The 21,928-nt window shown below is 36.6% G+C and overlaps 1 protein-coding gene and 1 pseudogene across 2 annotated transcripts in view; one reads left to right on the top strand and one right to left on the bottom strand.

Annotated features, from left to right (window-relative positions):
• Positions 1-21,928, top strand: part of MYO16 (myosin XVI) — a 596,349-nt gene that overhangs the window by 105,876 nt on the left and 468,545 nt on the right. The window contains exon 1 of one of the 2 annotated variants that reach the window (XM_066236131.1): positions 11,864-12,138. The exons of the other annotated variant lie outside the window; for it this stretch is intronic. Coding sequence (XP_066092228.1) covers positions 12,111-12,138 — 28 coding nt within the window. The 5' untranslated portion in view covers positions 11,864-12,110. Of the gene's footprint in view, positions 1-11,863; positions 12,139-21,928 lie in introns of those variants that run through there. 2 annotated transcript variants of the gene reach the window in all.
• Positions 21,646-21,722, bottom strand: LOC136309695 (small nucleolar RNA U3; annotated as a pseudogene).

The raw sequence follows: 21,928 nt of genomic DNA, 5'->3' as shown, positions 1-21,928 counted from the left end.
AAACCTGGCAGAAGTGATGAAGTTCTTTATACCATATACAATGTGCTTTGTGACTTACGCCATCCATCTCTATAGGTTCAATTCTATACACTTATTATTTGCAAGGCAAATGTTCCAGAATACCAACTGGCTAATAGCAGCCTGAATGTGCCATGCCTTTGCTGGAGGTGTCTCCTCTTGAAAAGAATCTTTTCTTTCACCTTTTCTATGCTTCTATGATGCCCTGTTAATATGTTTCCCTTTGCACTGACTGTATTATAGTATAATTGCTTATTTACCACACTAGAAAATCACTTTAAAGGCACACAGAGAGTTTCATATTTGTATGTATACATTAACATAAAATGTTTAGCCCATCAATCAGTGGTTGGTAAATGAATGAATGTCATATGAACTACCTTAGTTTTATGCACATTGAAAATATTTTGGGGGAGCTATACTTCTTGCTGCTGTCTTAGGAAGTATCTCACTATTTGAAATACTTGTAAAAGTTAGATATAATTTGGATAAGGTAAAATGAACAAATCTTGCATCTCAATAAATATTTATATATCATTATATTTCTCTATCTATATTTGTATAACAACCACTCAGACCAAAAGATGAAACATTTTCATTGTTCTAGAACAGGGGTCAGGACTCTTTTTGGCTGAGAAAGCCATGAATGCCACATATTTTAAAATGTAATTCCATGAGAGCCATACAATAACCCGTGTACCTTACACATTATCCAATAAAAATTTGGTGTTGTCCCAGAGGACAGCTGTGATTGGCTCCAGCCACCCGCAACCATGAACATGAATGGTAGGAAATGAATGGATTGTAATATTCAATACATTAGAATGTTTATATTTATTTTTAATTTTTTAGAATGTTTTATATTTTAACACTATTTTTTTATTAAAGATTTGTCTGTGAGCCAGATGCAGCTATCAAAAGAGCCACATCTGGCTCGTGAGCCATAGGTTACCAATCCCTGTTCTAGAAAGTTCCTTTGTGTCCCCTTTTCACCACTAGTCCACTTTTTAAAACTTCTTTAATCCTAAATTAGTTTACCTGCTCCTGTACTCCATATAAATGAAGTCATGTATTTGACACTCTTAAAATACCCCTATCAGGCTCACATGAAGCTTTCATTTCGGTGATATTTCTTCACACTGAATTACACTATAATCAACCTTAAACCACTTCATTAACACCTCCATTTTGGTGCATAGGGATGTGCATCAATATCTTCTGTGCTCTGGAAATGATCCTACAATATTATCATCTTACATATGATTGCAAGCAGCTATAATATATTAAATTGAAAAAAGTCTATTACAGTTGCTATAGCATAACAATTATTTCGTGAGATTTAAAATTCCATTTTTTCTACCCCCCCTTAAATCCCACATATAAAAATATGTCTCTCTTCCTTCTATGAAGTCCTACTTCCTAGCTGTAAATATTTTCTTAACACTTCTATTCTCTTTACATTTATGGCTGACTAACCTGGCACATTGCAACCTCTATGGTGATGGATAATATAGGGTGAAGAGTAAAATATCATTGTATTAGCATCATATTAGCATTTTTAGAGGAAACCCACAAAGAACATAAATAAACCATAATGGGATGTAGGAAGCATCGAGGCAATAAATCAGTACAGCTCACCTAAGCAAGGAACAAAGGGGTGGGGGACACAGAAGGGCAGGCAGCTTACCGATTCTTGAGTACACATTTCCCACATCAGTTTATCCATCATCATACCATCTGCACTTCAACCTCATTTTCTTTATGTCTTTTCTATGTGCATCTTTTTTTCTCTCTCCTCTCCCTCTAGATGTGTGTCATATATAGAGAGTGTTATTCAGACAAAGGTGGTGGTGGGGGCAATGAGAAAAGCAGAACAAATGTGCCTGATGGAAGAAGTATGTGGTAAGAGTTGAGGGTCCCTAGAAAGTTCAATAATAAAAAATTTTTAAAATAGTTTTAACTACCGAACAGAAAATGCCATGCCCATGATTAGGGGTATGCTGGACTCTGTGGTCTGAAAGTCTCAATGAATCACGTGCTTTCACGGCCATGTGATCATGGACATCTTGCTTAGTCTTTGTGCCTCGATTATTTATTTGTTTAAAAAAATAATAGTACCTACTGCATAGGTCTACAGTGTGTTCATAAAATTATGGTGCACTTTTGACCGGTCACAGGAAAGCAACAAAAGATGATAGAAATGTGAAATCTGCAACAAATAAAAGGAAAACCCTCTCAGTTTCTGTAGGATGATGTGGCAGCATGTGCGCATGAGCAGATGATGACGTAATACCATGCATACAGTGGAGCAGCCCACGGCCATGCCAGTCGAAATGTGGATGGTACAGAGGAAAGTTCAGTGTGTTCTGTGGCTCGCTAAATTTGAATCCATGACCAAAGTGCAACGTGAATATTGGCACGTTCATAACGAAGTGCCTCCACATAGGAGTAACATTACTTGGTGGGATAAGCAGTTGAAGGAAACCGGCAGTTTGGTGGAGAAACCCCATTCTGGTAGGCCATCAGTCAGTCATGAGTCTGTAGACGCTATATGGGATTGCTACCTAAGGAGCCCTAAAAAAATCTGCGTGAACCCACATCGAACTGCATTGAACAGGTATGAAACTGGGAGAGTTTTCCTTTTATTTGGTGCAGATTTCACATTTCTATCGTCTTTTGTTGCTTTCCTGTGACCAGTCAAAAGTGCATCATGACTTTACGGACACACTGTATTATAAGGATTAAATGACTTGATACTTTTTTTTTAATTTTAATAATTTTATTTTTTTAATGACATCAATAAATCAGGATACATATATTCAAAGATAACATGTCCAGGTTATCTTGTCGTTCGATTATGTTGCATACCCATCACCCAAAGTTAGATTGTCCTCTGTCACCTTCCATCTAGTTTTCTTTGTGCCCCCCCTCCCCCTTTCCCGCTCCCTCTCCCCCCTCACCCCGTAACCACCACACTCTTATCAATGTCTCTTGGTCTCACTTTTATGTCCCACCTACGTATGGAATAATGCAGTTCCTGGTTTTTTTCTGATTTACTTATTTCACTTCGTATAATGTTATCAAGATCCCACCATTTTGCTGTACATGATCTGATGTCATCATTTCTTATGGCTGAGTAGTATTCCATAGTGTATATGTGCCACATCTTCTTTATCCAGTAATCTATTGATGGGCTTTTTGGTTGTTTCCATGTCCTGGCCACTGTGAACAATGCTGCTTGATACATTTAAAGTGAATATAATTATGCGTGGCATATAATAAACAATATAATTGGTTGGTATATAAAATCAATCCTTAAGAAAAATTTCAAGCCACTTCCTAGAACTATTCACTTAGAAGTTTGTAATTTTAAAACATTTAACTAATATCTATATTTATTCTGGAAGTATAAAAGGAGTGAAACTATATCTATCTACCTATCTATCGTCTATCTATCTCTCTAATCTACCTATCATCTATCTATCTATCTATCTATCTATCATCTATCTATCATCTACTACCTGTATTTTAGGGCTGTTCTCATGTTTGAGATTGAAGCCACACTGAAGAAAAGAGAATGGAGTCCTTAAAAAATACTAGGGAGGATTAATTAGTTCAAGTGACTTTTTATGACATCCTAAACTCATTCTTCTGATTCCAATTCTGTGTCTGGAACTTTTGGAATTTGGGTTTCCAGAGAAGAGACCCTTCTAAGATTGGTAACATGAGATAAATGATAGAGATAGCAGAATAGATCAGCTCAAGTCTACCCTTGTGAGGACACTGGGGAAAGGCCTGGGTGAGAGATCTGAAGAGAAAAGCTGACAAAGAAGGAAACAGAAATACAGGGAGAGGTTATCATATAGGTGGTATTGGAGGAACTTATATTGTGGTTGGAGAAGGACATGCTTTCTGCTCTTAACAACTCTACCTTTGCTCTGACCACCAGAACAATTCAATCAGCCTTGAACACCCCCACACACCTTTCCAACCACACTCATTCTTACTGTTTCCTGCTCCAGTCACTTCCTGCAGTCAGAGAGATATTCCTGTTTCAAATCATCTTCCCATATGGCTTTCAAATTTCCCATCTTTTTGTGATTCATGAGAAGGAATAAAACCATCTTCCCTTTTACCCCCAATTTACCCTCTAATGACTTCTCTAGACTCACCTCTCACCTGGCCATTCCATGTACTTCTTTAACTATAAGAAACTTTATTTTTAATCTGAGCACAATATGAACATCCCCACATCCCCTCTGTCTGCTTCTTCACCTGAATCTTTCTATTCATATACAGGTGTCTGCTTAGGGGTTCCAGTTCTTCAGGAACATGCCCCAATTGTCAAGCTTTGGTTGTCTGTCCTATAACCATGTATTTATAATATCATACATAATTTTTTCCATAATTTCTGTTTCCTGGTCTATAATCTGTGTCAGCTCTACAAGGAAGTGTCTGCCTTATTCTTAACTATCATATACATAATGCACAACTACTTCCAGGGTTGATAGAATTCTATGGAGTTTTTATATTTTTAATGCTTGGTCCATAATAGACATGGTTAAATATTTTCTGCGAATGGGTTTTATAAGTCATTGATACGTGGAAAGCTACACCAAAGATTGGTGATGTATTCAGGGAAAATCAGATAATAACCATTTTCATTAACACAAAGATAGCAATAGGTCAGTAAAACATCAGGAATGCATAAAATGCTTTAAAAATAATGGGTGGAAATACACTTGTTGACTATCTAGGCTGTGACTAAGAATCCTGTGCAGTAGGTATTATTGTCTCCATTTTTATATGTTATTTCAACTTCAGACAGGTAGCCTGACCTTTCGGGAGTGGCAGAAACACTCCAAGCTTGTACACTGATGTGAAGATAAAAAATGGTGACCCACTGGAGGAGCCTTGGTGATGGAAAGGCTGTGCCATCCTTCTAGGGTTTCATTAGCCTTCCCCAGTATAGGCAGAATTTATGTGTGGTATTGCTTCATTCTGAGAATTTTCTTCAATTGCGCATATGTGTCTTAAGGAGAAAAGAAGCTAGAAATATAGGTAAGAAGAAAAGAAGGGAGTAAGGGAGTTAAGGGGAGAGGAGAGGAAGCTTCTGGTAGGAAACAGGAAGCCATGGATGATAGATCAGAAAACCGACATTTCTGCTCACAGAGCACCCTAGCATTGGTTTGCTGAGCCCCAGTCCCCACAGGATGATGCAGTAACAACCCTATACATGCAGTGGGTTATAGCACATCAGAGGAAACACAGAATTAGAAAACTAGGCCCTAGCCCTGGCCAGATGGCTCAGTGGTAGAGTGTTGGCCTGGCATGCAGGAGTCCTGGAAAAGTGCCCATCTGCTTCTCCACCTCTCCCCCTCTTTTTCCTCTCTGTCTCTGTCTTCCCCTCCCACAGCCAAGGCTCCATTGGAGCAAAGTTGGCCTGGGTGCTGAGGATAGCTCTATGGCCTCTGCCTCAGGTGCTAGAATGGCTCTGATTGCAACAGAGCGACACCCCAGATGGGCAGAGCATCGCCCCCTGGTGGGCATGACGGGTGGATCCCGGTCGAGCGCATGTGGGAGTCTGTCTGACTACCTCCCCGTTTCCAACTTCAGCAAAATAAAAAAGAAAAAAAAAAAAAAGAAAACTAGGCCCTTATATACTTTCGGCACATATTTCCATTTTTTGAAAAAAGAGGGAGTGAGGGAGACAGAAAATATGAGTGAAACCAATCATCTTCATAGAGGAAAGGAAAAAGTTGCTGGCTTCATCACTCTGAAATATAAACAATTGAGTCTGGGCAGGAAATTCTCCAAATCTCCTTGAAACTATTGAATATATCATTATCTGTAAGTTGAGAAGAGTCTGTAAGTAAAATGTCCTTCAAATGAATTTAAAAGAATGCATAGAAATTGAATAAATAACTAATATATATGTAGATAAGTACATAGATGGTTAAATTATAGATAAGAACATAATTCAACTAAAAGACATATTTTAAAGCAGTGGTCCCCAACCCCTAGGCCGCAGACTGGTACTGGTCCGTGGGCCATTTGGTACTGGTATGCAGAGAAAGAGTTATGTATGTAATAAATAACTTACATTATTTCCATTTTATTTATATTTAAATCTGAACGATGTTTTATTTTTTTTAAATGACCAGATTTCCTCTGTTACATCCGTCTAAAACTCACTCTTGCAGGGGTCCCCAAACTTTTTACACAGGTGGTCAGTTCACTGTCCCTCAGACCGTTTTGAGGGTCGCCACATACAGTGGTCCTCTCACTGACCACCAATGAGAGAGTTGCCCCTTCTGGAAGTGCGGTGGGAGCTGGATAAATGGCCTCAGGGGGCCGCATTGCGGCCTGCGGGCCGTAGTTTGGGGACGCCTGCACGCTTGTCTCGGTCACTTGATACCTTTATCCATCCCACCCTAAAGGCCGGTCTGTGAAAATATTTTCTGACATTAAACCGGTCCGTGGCCCAAAAAAGGTTGGGGACCACTGTTTTAAAGGACCATATCAGTTGGGAAAGTATGAAGGAGAGGCTCCAAATTTAACTGTCTCAATATAAATACCTTGCATCCTTTTTAGCAAAGTTGAGATTATTCTTTATGTTGTCAGACTACTTCAGATATTGTCTTTTAGGTGAAAGTTGTCTATAAATCTGCCCAAAAATTTGAGCCTTATTTCTCAGATACTTTTTGGTCATTGCTGATCTCTATATGATTCAGCATCAATAAAAGTTTATTCATTTGATGATCCCACTAGTTACATAAAGCTGTTATCTCCCTCAAGTGTATTGAAGAACAAGGCAGACCATACTTAATTTATGGTTTGCATAGATACATCATTTTATACACATGCACACAAATTTAGGTACAGTCATACAAACATAAAGTAATACTATCCTTTTTTAAAAAATTTATAGTAAAGACATGCAAAACTCTTGTTCAAGGTCAAACTTTATCTTGTGAGGTAAAACAATATCTGCAAATGGGCAAATCATTCTAGAGAGTTTTAACACATATCAGATATTTCAAAGTGGTAGTAATATTCAAGTGAATAAATTTGCAAATGTTTTACAAATTTCCATTCTAAGATAGTTAATTTAACTGATGCTCATTAGAATTCAAAGCTTTTTATTTTGATTAGGGCAAAAACTATCACCTAGGAATGTGGGTAACCAGATAACAATTAGAACATTCCACATTTTGTGTGTGTTTAGCTATATATCCATATTAATGCACATCTATATGTTATTTTATTTTATTAAGCTGTACTATATTATATAAAGAGCAAATTTCAATAATTTTGGAGCAATTTTAAAATTGTATTTTTACTTTACATTTTTGTTTATGAGAATATTAGTATAAATGTTTATGAGTAATTGCTAACCCTTATTGTATATATTTACATTTAGGCACTAAAGCGATGCTCAGCCCAGTTCTCATGCTCACTGCTTTGCAGATGCAGAGAGATCAGTCTACCTTTTTATTTTTCAGCAACACCAGTCTCTATCATACTTTTCTTCTCTCTTCACCTTACAGTTACCTACTACTAAGTTAAATGTCCACAAGTTCTCCCAAATAGACTTGTGAGGCTGTTTGAAGGTGAGGAGTCTTGAACCTGCTGGTCAGTTATTCAATAGACTGGCTGAACTCAAGATCAGCCCCAACAGTGGGCAGACAGTGGAAGGAGGCATGAGCAGAAAGGCAGGGATCTGATCAATCAGGCAAGGCAGGCTTGATCCCAAACATGAGGCACCTGGGGGTTGACCAGTGAGAATGGTTATCTAGCAAGAACTGAGTAATTTATACCTTTTTTGTCTTGAAAGCTCAGATTTTTCCTTTTCGGCTAGAGAAAAAGACCCCTTAAGCCTTCTAGGGCTTTAAATTATTAAACCAGAGTATTATTCCCAGGAGAAAAGGTCTTGACTCCATTCATCCAGAAGAAGCCAATATTTGTGACAGGTGTTATACTATGGATTTAATTCCCAGCCATTTTATGTGGGTCACCTACAGGCCAAAGTTCATAAAACTGAGTGTGATTTGCTTTATCAAAGCCTAACATTTATAAGCTCCAACCTATTCCCTGAGCAGAGGCAAAGATCCTTGTGTTACAGAGCTTGACTTTGCATTATAAACAATTAGAGCATGTGATTTATAGTCTTCTTTGAAATTTTTATATGTCACATATGTATACACCAGGGGTCCCCAAACTACGGCCCCGTGGGCCACATGCAGCCCCCTGAGGCCATTTATCCGGCCCCCGCTGCACTTCCGGAAGGGGCACCTCTTTCATTGGTGGTCAGTGAGAGGAGCACATATCACTTGTTACGGCTAGCAGTGACAAATATGGAACCAGATATTGACCATCTCATTAGCCAAAAGCAGGCCCATAGTTCCCATTGAAATACTGGTTAGCTTGTTGATTTAAATTTACTTATTCTTTATTTTAAATATTGTATTTGTTCCTGTTTTTTTTTAACTTTAAAATAAGATATGTGCAGTGTGCATAGGGATTTTTTCATAGTTTTATTTTTTATAGTCCGGCCCTCCAACGGTCTGAGGGACAGTGAACTGGCCCCCTGTGTAAAACGTTTGGGGACCCCTGGTATATACTCTACTTAAACTAGTGGTGTTGGCAGAACTATTAGATTTACTAATTATTTATGAAGAAGTTAGCATAAATAATAGATTCTTCCAAATAGGGGTCTAAATAAAATAGTAACTCACTTGTGAGCTTTTACTAGAACAATTATTTTGAAACTATGTATCACACATATCCTATTTTAAAAGATATTTAATAATAAGCAAGTGTGTGATTCTTAAATGCTTGTCTGTCACTAGATTCATTTTAGTTTTACTATTTTGGTGGTGGCTGGGAAATAATTTAGACTTATTTGAAGAATTCTGGTATTTCATCATGATGCTAACATTTAAAAGAAAAAATTCACATGTTTTAAATCAGAAATACTGTAAATAGTGAGCAGGTCTTTAAGGCATAAAAGAGAAAAAGGAATTTCTTTATTATTCAAATTGTATTTGAAATATTGATTTATATTCAGTGTGAAAAATTTTTCATTATAATAATTTTGAAAGATAAAATATTTGTGTTTTATGAGTGTGTAACTTTTGTAGCAATTAAAAACAACCCCTTTCAAATGCATGATTTAATTTTGTACTTGATCATGTTTTGTAAAATACATAAATTACAGACAATACATAATGCAATCTAGGTTTTTTATTGCTACCATCATTACTGCCTTTGATATTATATTTAACATTGCAGATTCAAAGAATCTTGGAATGATCAATGTTATGTCCTAACACTGAGTTGAGTTTTGTTTGGTTGGGCAGAGATCAAGAAATTTTAATCAATTTTAAGTTACCATTTTTATACTTTATAGAGGAAGTGGACTTAATAGAGCCAAAATTATAAATATTTTCCACTTGTTATTAATGCCTGCATGTTAAGCTAATATTTGTTTAAAAGTTTTGAAAAATATAAAGATGTATTTTTGTGTGATTAAACATAGTTTTGAAAATGTTTTGAGCACAAATGTGTGGCTTCCAGAGACAAAAATTAAGAGAACTTCTTAATTTAGGGAATTATATGTATATACAGTTCATACATAGGAAGTATATTCTAAATACTTTCATAAAGCTAGGAATAAATTTTATTGGATAGCTTCCTTTAGCTCCTATCAGTTGTTTTAGAGGTCTGTTTTTCATCTTATAATTCCTATCACTTTTCACTGTGCTGGCTTGATTAATTATATATATTTTCACCAGACTGTAAGCCATTTGAGGGCAGGAATGAAGTCATTCTTCTCAATGTGTGTCAAATAGCAAACACAACGACTTGTCAACTCTTTATGAAATACATGAGTAAATGAATAATAAAGACATTTGGTAATGATTCCCTGGAGCATGGGGAAAGATATTACTGAGCACAGGGGACTTTGATCAGAGTTCTTCCAAGAACAAGGTTTAACTATTAAATAACATTTTGGGGGGTGCAAATGAATCATATTTTCAGTAACATTTTCTTATGTTACCAAGCACACACCATAGTTCTCTGTGTCGTACATATATATATTTGGTTCAAAAGTAAATGATGTCACAGAACTCAGTTGTCTTAAGATGCTTATTGAGATAGTTATATGATGGCATGTAATTTGCAGAAAATTAAGAAATTTGTGTATGTAAGAAAGGTATGTAGAAAACATACTTGTGTGTTAAGAGAAGGGATATCTAAATGGATAGCATCTTCCTCAAAGAGACAATGGACAACATTTACATAAACTATAATTACTGTATGCATATATGAAGAACTTGTATTGAAATAAAAGGAGAGAAATTTCTTTCTGTGCGAGAGACATAAGTAGTGTATTATAATTTATTAAGGAACATTTCAGAACACACACAAGAAAACTTAAGTATACAGTATATTCCAGTATACAAAGGCTATGTTTTTGACATAATTTTATTTCTGAAAAGCACTTAAATGGTGACTTGCATAACAACTCTCTATAATTAATTGTGAAATGAATGAATAAATGAGAATATATATCACCGATGTAGGCTGAAAATTCTCCTTCTATATAGTTTAAGTGTCTATTGCGGTAATCTGATGTATAGCTAAATATATTTTCTTTGTTAATGTTAATAGCAACTTTTTATTGAGCACCAATAATATAAGCTAGAATTTTTATATGCATCTTTGTGATGTTCAAAATAAGGATAAGGAAGGAATTGTACTTCCCATGTGCAGATGAGGAAACTGAGGCTCTAAGAGGTTAAATAACTTGTTCAAATTGGTACTCAGTTAAGTCATAGAATTTGGATTTAAACTCAAGCCATTCTGAGCCAAATCTTGAACTTGTGTACATCATACTACTAACACAGTTAGAATGATTCCTTAGTAAGAATTTAAGTCATAGATTTGAAATTTATAATGTTTACATTTAATAAGGGTACTTCTCTTTGGGTTTTGCCTAGGTAATCCAAGACCTAGGCTTCTACCATAGAAATATGTGCAAGTTTAACATGCAGTTCATATCTGCCTTTGCAATGTCCTCAAAATCCTAAACACAAATTTTAGACTATGCTAACTCATTTCCAGAGATCACCAGAATGTATCAATGTATGGAAAAAAACACAAATTTACATTTGTAAGTGACTTAAATGTGACCTTTTCTTTGGCTAACATGGTTATTGCATTATGAGTATGATATTTATTTTTATTGCAATAACCTCTCAAGACCATATATTTCTTTCTGATTGCAGTTCAGTCAGACTTAATTCACATGGTTTCACAGTAAAATTCATTGCAGTCTGCAGAGGTAGCAGAATCCTAAATTTGTAAAGCTATGCAAACCAAAAGCTTTTTGTGGATAATTTAAGTTTTACATTCTGCATAGAAAACCCAAAAGATGTGTTGTGAAATATAATTTCATTACTGGTGACAGATAAAAAGACCCCTGATTCTAAGAGCTGGTTATTCTGAGATCCTACTATCAATTTCCTATTCACACACAGCAACTGGTGGTAACTAAAAATAATCAGCTCTACCACCAGCTAGGAATCTGGTCATATTTGGCTCGCGGACAAGGTGCACAAATAAGATTTAGGATCCTTCGTTAGTTGCATCCCTCTAGCCCACTCATCATCTAGTTTGCTGCCATTTGAAAGCTATTGAAAAGCCATTAACAAGCAGGACTGGGAGAGCCGCACTGCAGCACACCTCCGTGCCGGCAGAATGTGGCTGCATGTGAGCACCAATTAGAACTGACTATTCCCGGGATTGTGACACTAGGAGCCCTGTCAGTCAAGGGCACTACAATAGCACGTGCAGCGGTAGTGGCTCCAGATCCACGGAGAGGCTTTATCTGAACTCCAGCTGCTGAATGAGAATGAGTTTGAAGCTTTTTGCATGGTCATGGAACAGAGCCTCAGTTCAATAATGCATCCTGAGGTAAACTGTTACCTGAGTAAGGGCTCTAAATAATGCATTTCCTGGGATCTACAGTTGTAGTAAAAAAGAATGCTGGAACCCGTTGCAAGATTTCTCTCTGAGCTGGAAAGATGTCTCACTATCATTTTATCAAGTGCTGTAAGTAAGCTTGATATTTTGCTCATGTGGTTGTTTTCTTAACATATTATTTTATACAGATGGCAAAATTAAGGCAGGTCTTCTAGTATGCCACATCCGGGTGAATGACATAGAACAGTGACTTTGAAAGGTGTTTTATATGCTAAATGTGTTTTCTTTTAATTTCAGGTTCTGAAATAATTCCAATTTGAGCCAAATGTTGATAGTATAAAATTCTTTAAAACTTTAGCTTTTTAAGAAAAAGATATAGGCATTGCTTTTTTAAAAAAACAAAAAAAAAAAACAAACCACAATTCATAAAAAGGAATTTTATAAGGATATTTTTGGATATTAGCATATATCAATAAAATGCTTGCATAATAAAAACTTGGTTTATTCTTGTATGGCTGAAACCATTCCGTTATTATTTTACTCTTAAGTTTTACTGCTTATGATGATATTCAGTGCTCAACTTGTAAACTTGATCTTTAGGATTATCCTTGACTGCAAACTTCTGTCCTTGAATCACTCACCTTGCAGTGCTCAGGGACTCGAATGACATCTGTACTGTGCCAAATGTTCTACACTGATGGTAGTATGGTGAAAAATAGTTTGTTACTGGCTTTTCTGATGGGTCCATCAAGGCTTCTTCAATGCCTGAATTTTAACAGGATTTTCCGAGCTGGATAAAAGCAGCATCTAAACCTTCTCTGAATGGTGATAATGAAGAGGGAGACATATTTATAGCAAAAATAGTGTGCTAGATAGACATTTTTTTCCCCAGTAATGCTACTGAAAACTTCTATACATTTATGTCATCTCCTTAAAGTTACACATGACATTTGTAGAAAATGGTTTCCCCCTAGGGTGAGGGTTCTGTTGGCAAAGGACATGACAATTTCACATTAAGTAACATTGTTAAGGGAACACGTGTTTTGAAAGGATCTCGAGTTTTACACTAAAGGAGACAAAAAAAATGATAATAATGGAGAAGGCTGAAATACCTTCATCTTGTCTTTTGTGGAGGAGATATATAGGAATTAAAAATCTGATTAATGAAAATAAAAATTCCTTAATCTTCAGCACACCCCCAAGAGGCATGTTTGGGCTGGCAGAACAATTTTAACTCAAAAAAGAATCCTTGATCAGCTGGTAAGTTCCAAAATTAGGTTTTTAATGAATAAAAATGTTTGCATGCAGTATATTTAGGAATTATGAGATTAGTCTTTTGTTTTAACCCCTGAAATCCTGGGGTTATTATCTTGGTGAAATAGAGAAAACAGCATTCTTGGCTGGCTTTTGCATTGCCCCTCATGTTCACTGCACTAGCAGAATGTCATTATTTCCCCTTTCTGTGCCTCTGCAGAGGAAATTCCTGAAACCCTCTGCACCATTTCTACAAGGAACCTGGGCACTCCTCAGGCAGAGTGAACACATGTGGTAGAAGTCAGCCATGGAACATGGGCAGAAGCACAAGGCATGACATGGACTTGGGAAAGTCAGGGCTCATTTGCTCCTCAAATATAACAGGAGGTTGTCCTTTTTTCCCTTATATTATTTTTGTTTCAGCTAAATTATTCGAGTTCAGATTTCCAGAAAAATAAAGGAAATGATGATGCCTGGTCTGTGGAAGCATTTGGGATAATTCTTGCAATCCAGATGAAATCTGAAATTAATGAATAGTGAAATGTTCCAAGTACCTAGAAAAAAATGTTCCTCCTGAATTTATCAAAGTAATTATCAACTACTTGCTCAAGATCTGACTATGTTCTAAGCTCTGCATTTGGCAATATGTATAAAGTGGAAAAGAAGCATGACTATTGTTGAATGGTAACTTCTCTGGCAGAACAGTACAGTGTGCTAAAGGAGTTCAGAAATTATATTTCATTGCATGCTACTAGTCAAGGGACATTTTATAGTCTTGAGCTAGATACTGAAGGATGAATAGAATATAGAAGCAAAAGTGAGGGTGCTTACAGAACCAGGATTTATTGATAAGGATCCTACTCCACCATTTACTCGTTATTCCTGATGCATACAATGTTCCCATATTGTGTTCCCTTGCCCCTTATATTGCGTTATTCAGTTGGCAAGATTGATGGCCCACGTTTTTCACATCCATTCCTTACTCATGTGTGCTTTCTTTCTTCCACATGCCTGTCTTTTCATTATGACCCTGGCTTACCACTGCACCTCTTCCACTTCCAAGCTGGGCAGCAAGGCAGAAAGTAGTCAGATTTTAGAGCAGGAGCAAAAGCTATGGATGTGCACAACAGTGTCCTAGCAAGGTAGCCTCATGGCAGGATGGTGGAGGACCACTAGAGAATGTTTACAGGACACTTGAGTCATCTATTGTAGGAACGTACTCATTACCATTAATGTATGCATGTACTGGAAGATTTAAACTCGAATTCCAACATTAGTTAATTCTGGTTTCTGGAATACTAGTTATTATAATTGTATACAATACAATTTTATTAATCATAATTAATTATATATAAATAAGAAATATAAGTATTCATATATTAATTATGAGTAAATATCTGGCATATTTATATGATTAGTTGTAGTCATGAAATTATCAGTTACTTTTATAAACTCTCCTTTATTTTCAAAACTGTCTACCATGAACATGTTTTACTTTTACAATCAGGAAAACAAAACTTTAAGAAAGTGTAAGAGAACATTTGGAGAATTCAATGGCTTAGATTTGTAGCACCACTCACATTCTTTTCTGACTCCTTGGAAAGTGGCCCGTTTCTGCCTATTTCATATATCTTGTATAGACATGTTAAAAATTGGAGTGTAAAATTTGTCATGGAGGCAAGATGTAGCAGAAAAGTTTAAGAACACTGCTACAAAAAGTGCTGATGTTTCTTGTATCTCCGTGGCCAAGAAGTATCTTCAGATGTATCAGTAATGAGATTCTATCTCTGAGCCGTGCCTGGTGAGAGTGACATGTGAATTTGGCCAGGTGCCTTGGCTGAGGTGCAAGCAGAAATGAAAAATGGAACTCGAGGGAGTGGCTGGCTCACAGAGTTTTAGTATCATGTGAAAACCCGGAACTATTTTCTGGTTTACTCTAGACAAGCTGGAGCAGAAGCCTGAGGGCTGCCCTGTTAAATTCCCTCTGTGTGTTAGGAATCAGTGTTGGCACAACTATGCCTGGCCCAGATCTCTCCTTGTTGATAATTTTTCTCTCATTGTTTGGAGTTGGGACAGCACAGTTTACAGGAGGAAGAAGGTTAAAGTTTTTTTTTTTTTTATGAATATATTCTAGAACTGCTAATTCATTCACAGCCAAGTAAGGATGATTATACCAGAAAGGCTGCTGTTTTGCATATTAAGCCAATTTTACAATATCAAAGTCACCTTATCTTTTTCCTTATCACTCATGCTCATCACTAAATGCCACTAAAGGCCCTCACTGATCTTTCCCAGACTGTACATGTGCTCCCTTCTCTAAACCTCCGCTACAGCAAGTCTACAACTCAACAAAGCACCGACATGTTGCTCCCACGATGACCTCGCTCTCCCTCAGCCCACTCTTTGCCCGAACCAGATCCATGGTCCATCGTTGCACCATTCCACTCCCTTGTCCTCATGTTCCTCCGTTGCACTCAAGGGACCAAAGAATAACTCAGGTTGAACTGAAATTTCCAACTTCTCCGTCCTTATGCCAAAGCAGTGAGACTATGATTGAAGGAGGATTTCAGAGCAAATGCAAACTAATTTCACTTTAATTTCAGATAAGCAATACTCTCCCTTGCTCTTATCATGTTTGCCCAGAAGGCATGATTGTTCCTGCCTAGAGACCTCTTAATTCTCTCACTCTGGGAAAATAGAAATCATCACATAATAAGTCTTTTATATTTTCCCAGTATTAAATCTACCAAGTTGCCAACAAATGAACTGCTCTGCTCACTTCCGTTCTGTAATCATGAATTGTTCCTCCTTGTATCCAAAGCCAGTGTGGTCCGGGCTCTGTTCCCTGCTGCCTCACTCCTTCAGTTCTCCCTTTCTTTCCTGCACCACTAGTCTCTTCTCTGCTGCACTATTTCCATCAGCATAAATAAATGGCCTGGTGCCCATCTTCACATAATCAATCTCCTTTGACCTCATATTTCGTTCTGGCCAGCACCTCATTTCCTTACTTTCATGACCTCACCTTGGAAAAATTGCCTGTATGTACACATGAACTTCGACCTTTATATCCTTTTTTTTTTAAAAAAAATGCTGCCCATTCATCATTCCACTGAATCCACTTACATAAAAACCACCTTTGTGTGGCAAAATGCAGTGGACACAGGTCCTTTCTCATGTTAATTTTTCACTTGAAATTCTCACCTTCTCTTTTACAATTCTTGAGATTCTTTTTCTATGTTGCTGGCAACCTTTCCTATGCCTCATTGTCAGCTCTCTCTCTCCTGAGAGCATGGCCCTCACACTGCAGAATTCTTGGTGGACCTCATTCATTCCTGTGGCTTTAAATATCATCTACATTTCCTCTTAATATCTTTAACTCAGATGTCGCCTTCTCTCTTGTAACATGGGCATCTTTTATGTCCAGTATGGATATATCAAATTATTCTTCTTATGATAGCTAAGTACTATTCCATAGCTTTATTAGGCCATTTTACTTACAAACTTTTCTTCTTTTTGATAGGCATTAAAATATTATATTTGGCTTGTATTACTTGAATATTGATTCACAAAAGCAGTTTGCTGAATCAAATGGCATGTGTAGTTTGAAGTATTGTAGCAACTGCCAGATTTTTTTCCAATCAGCTGTAGCACTTCAGGGTGGCACCAGCATCAGAAGAACGTACATCCTGCCTCTGTGCCAGCCGGATGCTGTCTTCCTCAAATGGTAGAAATATAGTTCCACATAAGACTCTAATTTTATCTTACTAATGAGGGGTTTTCTCATTTTCATTATTCCTATTTGATTATATCTGTTCTCATTTTTATAATGAATTGCTTGTTCCTTTAAAAATCAATTTTATGTATTATTTTATTTTAGGAAATATTGATATTTCTCTGGATATGTCCTGAAAATAGCTTTCATATTTTTTCTTTTGTCTTTGTTCTGGGTACATTTGGCACCTAATTTTCTAATAGTTGTGTAGAAATTACATCTCTTTTTCCTGAATAGATTTTAGTTTTTAGTTATTGCTTTGTATTGTATATTATTCTGAGAACTAAATGAGTAGTCATCAACATCTTACTCTAAACTTTCACTTTCATATTTTAAATTCTAATCCTTAAAAAAATTAAGATGTATGTACAATGATAGATGAGGGCACTTTTTTCCTTTTTATTTCTATGTGCATCACTTCTGTCCATCAAAATGAAATCTCATTTTTGTCACAGTTTTAAATTTCAAAATGTACTTGTGTCTATTTCTGATTTCTGTTAAGTTACATCGATCTATTTTTCTTATTTATGGCCATACTTTTTTGGTGACAATGACTTTCTAGTAACTTTAATATATGATAAGACAAGTCCCTTCTGATTGTTATTTTTCTTAGGTAGTCTCAAATATCCTTCAAGTGAAAATTAAAATTAACTAGTCTTAAATGAAAAAATAAATTCTACTCAGGTCTTAAAAATTTTACCCTACTATTTAAATTTAATAATGTGTTAAAATAAGATCTATAGATGAATAGTACCTATGATTCTATTAAATAAATTAGTTTCAATACATAGTGCAACTGTATCAAGCTGATACTTATCTTTATAAAATAATTGATAATTACATGAATATTTTATTTACTTACAAAATTGTAAGAATATGTTAATGTTTTATTAAGATTATTTTATGGAATATTATTATAATAAATAAATAAATAAGTAAAGCTTACATACTAGTGAAAAATCTAGGACTCATAAAACCAATGCAATTAAGAAAAAGAAAACAATCATTAAATGTGCTAATAAAGGTTATAGATCATTCTCTTTCTATCTATTATATCTATATATAATATATTCCTCTTGTACTACCAGTCATAAAGTGAAGAAACAGAATTGAAGAATATATAAAATAATAAAGTAATTGTAATACATGTCTATTTTTCAACATTTGACTGCATTGTTCTTATAGTTCACTATTATACAGACTCCTAGGAATATCATAGCTACTTTTTTCCTGATGGTTCATCCAATGATATATCTTTGTGTATTGCTACAGTGTTCACATTGCATTATAAAAGGCTTGTTATTATATCTGGGGGATTGCATACCCACATTCTTACTTGATATCTGTTATTCTAATGTGATACTGTCTCTTTCTGTCAGTTGTTTGGTAAATGAAAAGGGGCTCCTTATGCTTTCAGTTGTTGGCTTACACTTAGTGTTACTTTAGGGACAAAAACATGCCATGGCAACATAATTGAGCTGGATGGACTAAGTTGATTTCTTTTTCCTTCTCTTTTATTTATTCATTAATTTATATATTTATTGATTAATTCAAGAAATATTATCAAACTTCTGTTCTTCCTTAAGCACTGGCACAAGGGCAAAGGGTAAAAGGGTAATCGAACAAGCTAACACCCCTCCCATCCTGAAACACTCATGCCAGCGGGGAAAGAGTAAATAGGTCAACATGCTGATGTAGATAAAACATTTTGATAGTAGCAATTTATGTGAACAAAATAAAGGAACTTAAAGATCTAATGAGCAATGTGAGTACAAAATGAGGTGAGGGGCAATTTTAAATAGGCTGTTAAGAGATGACCTCTTTTGAGACATGACTTCTGAGTGAATGAAGTGAGGGAGACAGGATATGAAGATCTATGGGAAGAGTGTGCCAAACAGAGGAAACAGCAAGTGGAAAGGCCCTGAGGCAAGGATGAGCATGTTTCAAATTGTTAATTTAAAGAATCTAGGCTTTCAAAAGTTAAAAGTTTAAAAAAAAAACATTTCATTAATACTTTCCAAACTCTGCCTGACCAGGTGGTGGCGCAGTGGATAGAGAATCAGACTGGGATGCGGAGGACCCAGGTTCAAGACCCCGAGGTCGCCAGCTTGAGCGCGGGCTCATCTGGTTTGAGCAAAGCTCATCAGCTTGGACCCAAGGTCGCTGGTTCCAGCAAGGGGTTACGCGGTCTGCTGAAGGCCCACGGTCAAGGCACATATGAGAAAGCAATCAATGAACAACTAAAGTGTTGCAATGAAAAACTGATGATTAATGCTTTTCATCTCTCTCCGTTCCTGTCTGTCCCTGTTTGTCCCTCTCTCTCTGTCTCTGTAAAAAAAACAAAAACAAAAAGAAAAACAAAAACAAAAAGAAAAACAAAAAAAAAACAACAAAAAAACTTTCCAAACTCATAGTAAATACTACTTTTGATTTCAATGTCCTTTTCTACTCAGACTTATATTCAATAGCTCCATTTACTTTTACTCCCATATTTCTTTCCAAAATTACTTATATATGCCACTCTAATGCTAATTACTATCCAATGACTATTTTTTAGCTCCCACTCTATTATTATATTAAAATATTAAATTCTCTTTTTTGTTCCACATGTATCTCAAAATGTAGGGGTTACCAAAACTAGGTTTACAGTTTTGAGTAAAGAAAACACAGTTTATTCTTGTATTAATTATTATATTATTTTTATATGAAAATAATTTACAGCTGTCAATCTACATTTGTCCACTCCTGTATTTGCACAGTTTAACACAACTCTCTCTAACATATCAAGTCACCCTTCTCCCTCATTTAGCTTTCCTGAAAAGTATCTTTGTAATTCTCTGACTTACTCTGCCCTTCCAGGCTCCTAGGTTAGTCTTTTTTACATCCATTGTTTTTAAATGTTTCAATTATTCCCTCATGCCAGAGAGTACACTGTGCTCTCAGTTTATATGTGTAAATAAATTTCTTTTCTGCAAAAAACTCATAATATAGAAGGGAGGTTAGAAAGAGCTATTCAGTATTTTGTTGTGTGTACAAGTCTGAAGCTGAGGTAAGAGATGCTTATTTAAAATAAATATGGGGCCCTGGCTGGTTGGATCAGTGGTAGAGCATCAGTCAGATATGTGGATGTCCCAGGTTCGATTCCTGGTCAGGGCACACAAGAGAAGTGCCCGACTGCTTCTCCACCTTTACCTTTCTCACTTTTCTCTCTCTCTTCCCCTCTTGCAGCCATGGCTCGATTGGAGCTAGTTTGCCCTGGGCACTGAGGGTGGCTCCATGGCCTCCACCTCAGGCACTAAGAAGAGCTCAGATGCTGAGCAATGAAGCAATACCCCACATGGGCTGAGCAAGGCCTCCTAGTGGATTTACCGGGTGGATCCCAGTTGGGGCACATGAGGGTGTCTGTCTCTGTCTCCATTCTTCTCACTGAATAAAAAAAAAGGATATGGAGTCACTAGCATATTGGTTGTATTTAAGCTATGGTGTGAGTTCACCAGCAAAAGAAAACCCAGATTACTCAGATCAGAAACTTTGGAAAAATGGTTAGAGGAAGAGGAGTTCACAAAGGAATTAAGACATTTTTAGCCAAGAACGTTTCTGTAAAATGCATTTCTGTAAGTCACAGTTATCAGAGAAGGCTGAAGAAGGTTACCCAGTGGGAAGATGTACAAGGAGCTGGGCCAGCTGGGTCAGGGTAGAAAGGTATTTCAGGATGAGGAGGCCTTTACTCACGACCAGGGGTGGGGAACCTGGGAGAAGAGAAGATGTGCACAAAATACAGTGTGTGGTGCAAAGAACAAGTAAAAGGATCTTCATGTGGTGGAGAAAGGAGAACATTGTGCAATATTGGACAATTATGATTATTTTTTAATGTTATTTATCATGTGAGGAAGCTAATTATGTGGTTTTAAAGAGTGATGAAAATGATCAGATTTGTGTTTTAGAAGTGTAATTCTGGTAGCGATATATAAAGGATGGATGATAGGAGAGATTAAAAAGAGGAATGCAGGCAATAGGCCAGGTGAGAGCTTAAATCAGGATGGCGGCAATAGGAACCGTGAGGCATGGCTTGCTTTGAGAGACGTCTATAAGAAAGAAATAATGGAAGTTAATGTCTGATTAGAGAGAAAAAGTTGTGCTTTGCTTTGCCTTTTCCTTTATACATGTCCTATTTAGGTTAATTATTTCATCTCTGGCATCATTGCACATAGATTCCAGGAAAAGATCTCTGGCTGTGTTTTTGTCACGACCTCCAGGAACGTACTGTGAAACCCAAGCAGACCACTATATCCTGTCAGCACTTCCAACGTGCACTGTCCAAACTGAACCTACGCTCTTTCTTCCTAAACGTGGACGTCAGATTGTGAAGGGCCTGTGTGTCATGTCACTATGTTTAGACATTTCCTCAGAGAAATCAAATCCATTAAAAGCATTTAACTATAAAAATGGACAGCAAAGACTTGCATTTGTGAGATTGGTTATGAAGAACAAGTGAAGGGGAGCAGCAGTGAAGTGTGGGAGGTCAGCTGGGTGACTTGTGTGACAGTCCACACCAGGTGGAGGGGAGTTGGTACTGGTGAGTTACCCGAGAGTACATAAAAGTGGGTCAATATGAAGGAGACTTGAATACCAGGAATCTTAGCCTTTAGTAACAAACTATAGAAATGATCCTTGAAAGTATAGTCTTCTTAGCCTTTAGGATGAATTTAGGAGTTAAGTAGGATGAAAGACTGGCACTCAGATTTTTTTCTTGAGCAGCTGTGTTTATGGCATTACCATTAAGCTTCAGATGTGAACCAGAAGAGGATGGGCAGCCTTGGATCTACTGAGTTCCATGATATCTAAGGAGAGCTGCCCAGCATGTAGTTGTGTTTACAAGTCTAACGCTCAGGT

The sequence above is a fragment of the Saccopteryx bilineata genome, chromosome 6, assembly GCF_036850765.1.
Source record: "Saccopteryx bilineata isolate mSacBil1 chromosome 6, mSacBil1_pri_phased_curated, whole genome shotgun sequence".
NCBI lineage: Eukaryota > Metazoa > Chordata > Mammalia > Chiroptera > Emballonuridae > Saccopteryx > Saccopteryx bilineata.
The sequence above is the reverse complement of the archived record's forward strand: the minus strand, read 5'-3'. Positions and strand labels throughout refer to the sequence as shown.